This window comes from Pleurodeles waltl, chromosome 11 (genome assembly GCF_031143425.1).
Source record: "Pleurodeles waltl isolate 20211129_DDA chromosome 11, aPleWal1.hap1.20221129, whole genome shotgun sequence".
In the NCBI taxonomy this organism is placed as follows: Eukaryota; Metazoa; Chordata; class Amphibia; order Caudata; family Salamandridae; genus Pleurodeles; species Pleurodeles waltl.
In genome coordinates, this window is record NC_090450.1 from 473,092,642 (window position 1) to 473,102,121 (window position 9,480).

General features: G+C 44.2%; 1 protein-coding gene across 1 annotated transcript in view; it reads left to right on the plus strand.

Moving 5' to 3' along the window:
- The window catches only part of MAK16 (MAK16 homolog), a 172,812-nt gene extending 169,035 nt beyond the window's left edge, over positions 1-3,777 (plus strand). Inside the window, exons 9-10 of the mRNA XM_069213813.1 lie at positions 1,667-1,732; positions 2,955-3,777. Of these exons, the coding sequence (XP_069069914.1) occupies positions 1,667-1,732; positions 2,955-3,176 (288 nt within the window). The 3' untranslated portion in view covers positions 3,177-3,777. The remainder of the gene's footprint in view (positions 1-1,666; positions 1,733-2,954) is intronic.
- The last annotated feature ends 5,703 nt before the right edge of the window (positions 3,778-9,480 follow it).

A 9,480-nucleotide genomic window follows, 5' to 3' on the forward strand; every position in this document is an offset into this window, starting at 1 on the left:
CTAGATAAGCCTTGGCTGCTCATCCACAGCTACCTCTAAAGAGCCTAGCTGCTAGACACTGCCTGCCCTTCACTAAGAGGGGATACCTGGACCTGGTATAAGGTGTAAGTACTTTGGGTGCCCACCACACACCAGGCCAGCTTCCTACAATTTACCAATGATGATAAAGGATTTTTGAAAGGCAAGCCCATGAACCAGTGATAGTGGTGGGCGTGGTTAAAAGCCCACAGATAGATTACAACAGGCCAGAGCGCTTGCACACTCAACCTGAAAAACAAATGGGGAAACAAAGGACAATTTTGGACTCAATCACTGGTTGGCAGTACAATGCACAGAATGTGAATCCAGAAAAGGATAGTACACAGACAAGGTAAAAAAAAAAAAACCCTTGCCTCCATCCCTGCCGCATTCTGCCACCTCGCGCTCCTCTTCCGTCCCAGCAAAACCTTGCATGAAAGCGGTGCCAGGATTGGTCTGAGTAACTGCCGCTCAGACACAGCCCTGGGGTCTGTGCAGTTTCTCCAGACCGGCTGTGTATGCAGCAAGGCTGGAGAAACCCAAGTGTGCATGTGTGTTTGGCCAGCCTCAGATGGCTGGCCAAACACACATGCGCATTTAGGTGCACTCTCCTCCCACCTTCCGTGGCCCAGCCCTCCCCTCCCTGCACTGCTGGCTGTACCAGAAGCAGATAGATAAAACAATCTATTGTTTTATTTGTTTGCTTCTAGTCAGTGGGTCGACACTCCTTTGCCATAGCGAAGGAGCCACCCCTGCATACAGCAGTGGGAGAGAGCAAACCATATTAGTCTATCCAGCAGCCGCAGGTATAGCCATTATGCAGGCAGAAACTGGAAATGGACTTCGGAAAATGGCATTATACAAAGGTAGTGTTATTATGGTCTGAGAGATCCACTTGGTGGCAGTGGGGAGCGACCCACTAGAATGGCATTATAGAGTGAGCCATGTTGTATGCTGTGAAAGGTTCAGGTGGTCAGATAAAGAGCCACTTTATCCAGTCAAAAGTAGCATCTGTTTGTGGCAGGAAGCAGGTCATTGGAAAGGACAGAATACAAACAGCTTTGCTACTGAGGAGTCCACCCAGGATACCACTATGGTAAAGTCTATCAAATAGCAGCAATAGAGAATTTATTGTACGTTCTCTTTGCGGTTCACTGATGAGTGGTAGAAGAGCAACCCTAAGAAATGTCCAAACACAAATGCACATGGGTCTGTAGGGACCACCCTTGAGGGTTGAAGCATAACCAATTGTTGTTGGTAATGTCAAGTAGCCACTAGAGAGGCTATGCAGTCCCGTCAGGTTCGAAACAGTGTGGTTTACAAGTTCAAAGTGCACACAATAACTAGAATTGGACACTAAACATTGTCATTTACATAACCAAAATACATACACTGAAAAGACCAAAATGCAACGCAAAACTGATCGAAATTTGACAGTGGAAACAGTCTTGGTGGTAACATTAAATTTACAGAGCTCAATGGACTATAAACCTCTCGCAATTGTGTACTGCAACTACAGTTGATCCCAATTTGTATGCATGGATCTGTCCTGTCAGTAGTCACAGAGCTAAACTAGGAGGCAAAACTTCTGAGTAATCTAACCTTTGCTAGAACTTGATGCACATCTAATCTTTTAATTTTCCCTTAGGATGTTGGTAAGAGGGAGTTTGTGGAGGACGATGAAGTGGAAGAAAGCGATTTGAGTGACTTTGAGGTAAATAAATTTTTTGCCATCTGAGACGTATACTTTTTAAGAAATTTCGGATGCATGCTGTGAGCATTTGTTTTTGTTACGTTTATGAATTATAGTCATAAGGTTCAGATTTTACTTTATTTTTCTCAACGGCATTTGCATTTTAAAGTAGCACAATGAACATTTAAAGTTTTCTTTTACAGCTTTAAAAACTCTTCTTTCCTGCTTACATAGCCCATGTTATTCCAGTACATATACTCACTGAGGCAGCAGCTTTGATATTACACCCCAGTTCATGTCCAATTGTTTCTACTGGGACAGGGGACCTACTTTCAGCTCTACCAATGCACATTAATTCTACCCTAGACATGGCACATGATACACACACAGCTCTCCCAATGTGCCTGTTTCGGTAGATTAATTACTCCCTTTTATTCTGATACACAGGCACCCACAGAGCTTCGCCAAAATTCTACATGGTAATAGTGTACTGGCACCTTCATAAAATCGAACAATAGTATCTTAACTCAGAACCGATAAGCTTTTAATCAATTTTATCCCACTTGCATATCTCTACCATTGCATTTATGCAACACCTCATCCTGTGCTAGCACCTAGACTTCACATATCTACGCCAGTAAACTGTAGTCATTACCTACGACTCCTTACTGTTGTCCTATACTTAGAACCTCATATAACTCTCTGACTTGTGTTTTACTGCCTCCATATTCAGTTATTAAAATCATGCATGCATCTTTGCCGATAGCCCTATTTCTTTTTTTTTCGATTAAGTTGTAACCGTAGCCCTGTTTTCTATGAGACCGAGTGTGTGGTGTTTGCATAGCGCAAGCCTAGAAAAACAGCAGTGAAGCGCTGTCCGGGTTCAATGACAAGCTTTCAGTCAGCATATGATAGCACTAGCTGGGATCTAGGAGCAGACATGTATTATCACATTGTGATGTAGTCTTCTTTAAAGAGGTCTGTCTGCTTTCATGAATTTGAGCAGTGTTATGGCTGCCGTGATGGCTATTGGGATGTTATTCGAGATCCTTAGTGTATATATGGAGAAGGGGTGCTGCACTGTATTTTTTCTTCATTTTTTTGTTTTTTTACTCTCCTTACTCTCTAGCCTGATGGTGTCCTGATTGATATGTGTTGTCTCTATTAATGGCAGTTGGCTAGCACATTAGTGGCTTTGTCCGTTGTCTCTGAATTATTATTATTTTTTTTTTTTTTTGTGCAGGACATGGACAAGTTGGAAGCTGACAGCGACGAGGAGGGAGCCAAATCCTCGAGTGGAGAGGAGGAAACAGAGGAAGAGGAGATGGAGACTGGAAAAGTATCCTGTAAAACAAAGTCAAAAGGCAAGACACCCCTAAAAGGGCCTTCCCGGAAAAAGAGAGCCTATGTGGAAATAGAGTATGAACAGGAGACTGAGCCAGCCACCAAGTCTAAAGCAACCTGAGAGCACTGCAGAACTGAAATAAAAGGCTCTTGGCCATAAAATAACATATTTGAACCAGGCTTACAGACCTGTTTTTAAGACATGCACCAAAACTTATCCACGTTTTGGAAATGTGATCCGCCATGTTAAGCAACGTGCAACCTCGCCACCATCTCGAAGGAGATCGAATTCCAGCTTCTCCATTCTTTGGGTTGATGACACTCTGAGCATTTCTGCTTTGGGAAAAGTGTGTGTACCAATATTTATCTCATTTGAACCTTGGTGGAAAGAAGAGAACCGCTCCCCACCCCATGTCCATTTTTGTATTGCGGTTTTTAAAGGAACAGTCTTTTCTGGAATCTGCACACAGCCACATGCCTTTATTTACATGCGAGGATGGGATTTATGGCAAATTTCTGTTGTCTGGTTGTCTCTTCCTAAGACATGTCACGACGTGCATTAAAGAGGGTTCATTCAGATCGTTGTCCTGCTTGTGTGAGCCACAATATCATCTATGTGAATCCTTTTTCTGTAATGTGTGTGATTTGTAATTACCACTACTTCAGTGACCAACTTCAGCATACTCACCCAACCTTGAAAGTAAAGTGACCTCAAAGTTTAATTAGAGTACCGTTTTTCTTCTGCAGTAGTATAAACAAAGCTGCATGGCATCACGGCCTTGGGTAATAAAAATTGGGCACAAACATTGAAGCCACAGAACAAGTAGCTTGAACGGGGATGTCAATCAGTCTGTGCCCAAATCTGTGTCACTGCTTTTACATGTTTGTACATAAAAGCAAGTTCTACTGTCTTTGCCAGTACCTGCTTTTCTGAGTGAGATTGCCAAAGGGTATGCCCAGACATGGACCCCTACTCACTGCATCACAGGTCTCAATCTGTAACTCATTGATGAGGCCTACAAGGTAAAACCACTCTGGGGTTGCTTGTGTTCTCGATCAGAGAGGCTATGACTAGAACGTTTCGGAGCTGTTCCGATTGGAGCAGGACAAAGGCTGATTAACAAATGCTTGTCCTATATCTGTAGTTGCACAGTGGGGAAAAAACCTACGGACTGAAATGTTGTCCAGAGCATCTACCATTGCCTGAGATTGATTAAAGCATTCTATTTGCACCTTTTTTCAGTATTAACAACTGGTCAGTGATTACCTTCCTGCCTTGCTGGCAGCTTTTGAACTTGCTACAGTTACTGGTGTAGTCACTGCTTTTGATGCAAATTTAGTCTCTACTTTGGTGTCAGCTGTGATTGCTCCTATGATCTCTCTTGTTGTGGCTGCTGTTCAACCTAACCTGGTGACAGACATGGTTCCTTCTTTGGTGGAATTTATCAGTGCTGTTGTCCCTGTTGCACTTGCAGTTATTGATTTGGTCACTGCTATTGTGATTCCTGTTTAATCTATTGTAGATGCTATTGTATTTATTCTTGCTGCCATTATGGCAACTGTTTGATACTGCTGTTCCTACTGAAGTCTGTAGTCTTTAGTGTGGTTACAATGTAGTCATTGCTGTAGTTGCATTTACTGCTGTTGTCCTGTTGCAGCAATTAAACTTGTAACTTTTGGTGTGGTCCCTGCTAAGATGGCATCTGTGCTTACTGCTGTGGTTGCTGCTCTAGTTCCTGCTTTTATGGCAGCTGTTGTCTCTGGTATGATTGCTGCTGTGGTCGTTGCTGATGTCCCCAATGCTGCTGTCTCTGGCATGGTAGCAGGGGGTAACTGCTGTAGTGACATGTTTACTGTTGTGGTTTCTGCAATTTGTCAGTTGTCAATTCTGTAGTACGTTCTGTGCTGAACACTGCCAGCAGTCCCCTACTGTGAGGAATATTGTTGTTGCTTCTCTTGTCCCTTCTGTGATCATATTTGCTGCCGTTACAGCTGTTTTGCAGCATGAATCCTTTTCTAGATTCACATGCTGTGCGTTATTCCGCCATCTAGTGTTTGTGTCCCGAATTGTCTTTATTTTTTTCTTCTTTCTTTTTGGGCGTCGTCGACCACCATTTAGTGATTGGTCCATCCCCTGCATGACATCAGACAGCTCCCCGAACGTGCCTGTGCGTAGTAGCCATCTTCAGATTCTTTTTTCCGCCGTTGGGTTTGGAAGCAAAATTAGGAGCTCCGAAGTTTTTTAAGACAACGTTGAAAAAATCAGAGGAATAGAGGTTTATTTTTAAGAAGATATAGCCGAACGAGGGAATCGAACAGCGCCTGAGAAAAGAAGAGCCATAGCATCCCCTAACAGAGACTCCGACAGAATCCGCATGTGGCAGGTGAATGAAGCAAAGTAGAGGTCATGGAGAACACCCCATTTAAATTCTGCCCAAGCCGCCACCACAAATTTGCCCCGCGCATCCCGCATGAAATCTGCAACCTCTGCCTGCTGTAAGACCACGGAGACGAGGGTGGTAGCTGCTGTGGTCGTCGCAGCTAGTCTGGCTACTGTATGGGCTGCTATTTACTGCAGTTTTTTTAGAATCCATTGTTGCTGCTATTGGTACTGCTGTGGTCAATGTTGATCCAGCTGAGAATGTAGCTTCATCATTGTTGTCGAACTGTTGTCTCTGTTGATGCAGCAGTTATCATCGCTGTGCTCCTTCCCATGATTGAAGCTTTTGTCACTGCTGTGATTCCTGCTTTTGCCAGTGCTGCTTTTGCTGTCTGAAAGACCTGTCCGCATATATTTTTGTGCATCTCATTATCTATGGCAAACAGCTAAAGGTACCTCTAGCTGTACTTCTTTCCCTAAGCAATCTGATATATTTACTAGCAAATATGATGGTCAGCGCCCATAAAGATGCTAATCTACAATTGAAAGGTCCTTTCTATATACACCTCTGTGTACTTTCTTTCTCCTGTTTTGTTAAAACATGAGCATTGAACACACAGCCAAGTCTTCTGCTAGCCAGACCTAAAAGGTCACTAAAAGTAGAAGGTCAAACATTCATTTTGTACTTATTCATCCAATTACTATGATTAACAGGAGACAGAAGTCTTGGCTAGGTCTTTGAAAAGTGAATTCTCAAAAGGTGTTCCTTCATAACACTTAAATTTACTGCCACTGTCGCGGCACTATTAATGGGTGTCAAAGAAGCAGTTAAACACCACAATGGCTATGCATGTGCTATAGGAATCCACGTGAAACAAACTATGTTGGTAGAAGAAAGTTACCTGTGCTTTGAGTGAGGGACTGGCTTTGAGTGGGATGGATTGGATTTGAGAGGGATGGATTGGATTTGAATGGGGTGGATTGAAATGGGGTGGGTAGACTGGATGGTGCCTTTATGAGAGCCAGCTGACTTCTGCTTAACAGGTCCAAAACAGAAATCATGTTTTTCCACCCTAAGGCCAGATTGGTGGATCAATCTGCAAAAAGATTTTTTTTCTAACTTCTAAGGACAAAGTTAAAAATCTGAGGAACTGTCTTAGATAATGAACTATCTATAACAGGAGTCGAGCATCTTCTTGAACAAGTGATTCGTAAGTAAGGCGATCCACTTTATTGCCTTTCAACACCAGCTAGTAGTGGAAGTCATACTAAAAACTGATTTAAACTAAGATAAAAAGTCTCTACAACAGCATCCCAACTTGGCTGATAAACTATGGATAGCTCAAAACATGTACCATGGACGGCAATGGGCCTACGAAGGTTGGATCATATAACATTAATTGTTTCATGTGATGGTAAACATTTAAAGGAATAGGATGAGACAGCGAAGGAGAGGAACCTGGCAAGCTTAATCCCCACAGAAAACAAAATGTCAAGCAAACCACCATCTATGCAGTACATAAAGCTCGTGGCATCTTTCAGAGTTAGCATGCAGTAAAGCTAATAAGCACTAGGGGAGCATTCACCATAACTAGTACAGATAACCATTACACCTCACAAGAAAAAACATCAAAGGAATTAACTGTGCTTACAGTTGTCTATTAAACATATTTACTCACTAAACTATTTTCAGTATGCTGCTGCCAGCCTAGACCAACTATTCAGATTATCGAGAATGGACAGTTGACAGTGGTATCTCCTCTTAGAAGAGCTTCTCCTGCCAGATTCAAAGGAACACATTTAAATAATGTCATGCTGCTAGTGGATTTTTCACACCTAGCGTGTCAAGAGGCACACAACTAACAACGAGCATTTATTTCCATAATTTCCATCCTTACTTTGCTTATCTTTTGTTATGGAATATGGATGTTCTGTGAAACAAAAGGAACACCATTTGTATAGTAATACACCTTTCAGAGGTGGTTCTGCTACAAAGTCCTTTTATTAACATTGTCACCCAAAGTGCTGCTAGTATGCAGAACGAAATAAACTGCCTCACAGCCTTCAGTGACCATATTAATCTATCAGCCTGAAAACCTTGGCCTAGAGTTCTAGACAATGTGTTTAGAGTTGGACACTTTACGATATTAAACTCTTACTGGGAATTGTAGGAGGCTGGCTCAGTATATGGTATACACCTATTGGTGAGGCCATCCTATACTGAGTCCAGGCAACTTTTAGTGATAAGTGTAGGCAGCTCTTGATAACCAGAGCTCTCATAGGGTTGCTGTGAAGAGCAGCTAAGGCATATTCGGGAGGGTGTGAAGCAGTTGAAAATACCACACAGGTCAGTCAGTGATGTATGCACAGGAAAGAACCACACCAGTATTAGAGACATATGTTATATTTATGGTAACGCACACTCTAGAACTAACTTTGATATATCCTAACCGGAGAAATTGACATACAAAAATATACTTACCAACAGGTAAGTAAAGGCATAAAATAACATGGGTGAGGCGTGGACCATATGCTAAAAAAGAAATGGAATGCATAAATCACTCCCAGCCCACACTACCACCCATGGACCTTTAGGACTGGGGAAGCACTAAAACCCCAAAGGTAAGTAGGTAGGAATCACCAGGCCCCCATGTACAGAGTAGTAATCTTGGATCGGTGTCCGTAGGCTAAAATGGGGAAGTTGCTGTTGGAGGCTTCGCATTTTAGGACCCTTCCCAGAGGAGCCCGAGGAAACCCTTTGGGACAAGGGAGGTTAGATAGTGGCCCCACCCATGGATACTCAGAACAGTAGAGTGCCTATACCAGGGAGCCCAGGTGCATAGGGGTGAAGTTGTGTCAGAACCTCTTGTTGAAGTCAGTGGAGACCTCAGTTGTCCTGCTGTTGTGACCCGTGGACCAGGTCTGGGGAACCCAGGAGTGGATTCTAGAAGAAGAGGACCGAAGGAAAGAGGGACAGGGTCCAGACCATCGGGATGTGCCCAGGCAGTGCAGGAGGGCAATGCCCACCCTTCTTGGAGATGCTTTCCTGTAGGATGGTTCATGAAGAAGTGCAGCTCTGAAGTCCAGACGATGCACGAAGATCCCAGGAGTAGTCCATGAGCTGTCCCATGGCATTTGTTGAATTGCAGACGGTCCACCAACAAGCCTTGGCAAATGCAGGGAAGCCTTACAAAGAGTTTGCAGGATTTGTGGGGACCAGCAAGTTCCAGGTGACCCAACCTTGGCCGGTAGGTCAGGACCAGCCCTCAGCATGCAGGAGATCCCGGAGGAATCAGTGGGGCCCCCAACAGGCCCTCTGGCAGCAGGCACAGGGAGTCACAGTGAGTCCACAACAGCACAGAAAGAGGGATGCACATGTTGTAGGGGTTGCAGTGAGGGTGTCGTTCTTGAATCTGAAGAGTGCTGGTGGCAGGAGCTTCTTGGATCTAGAAGGTCTTCGGACTGAAGAGCCAACAATCCTTGGCAACGATAAACAGACTCAGTGTACAGGGGTTCTAGCCAAGCAGCTCCAGTGAGGGACCACTGACCTCCGAGTTGCTAGGAAGACAGATCAGACCTCTAGAGAGCCACAAAACCACCACCTGTGTTGTAGAGTTTTGGAGAGTCTGTGGGTCAGCAGGATCCACAAGCCAGTTGTCGCTGAGGTGCCTGCAGATGCAGGGGAGTGACTCCTTCACTCTAAGGGAGAATCCTTCTTGCTTTCCTAAGTGCAGGCAGAGTCCCAGTGACTCTGGAGGATGCATGGCCATGGGATTGCAGAACCTGGAAACAAAGTTGCAGTAGGAGCCCTCACACTGGCTACAGTCTTGCTTCTGGTTCCAGCGAAGAGCAGCAGTGGTCCAGTGTCCAGGTTTCAAACATGTCTTGCAGAGGAGACTTACAGACAGTTCCTGAAGTCTTGCACACAAACCCAGAGTCCCACCCTCAGGGGACCTCTCAAGTAACCCATGCAGGGGTTGGATACTTACTGCAGTGACCCACCTATCAGAGGAGGTCAGGAATGTCACCCAGCTGGACTAACCAG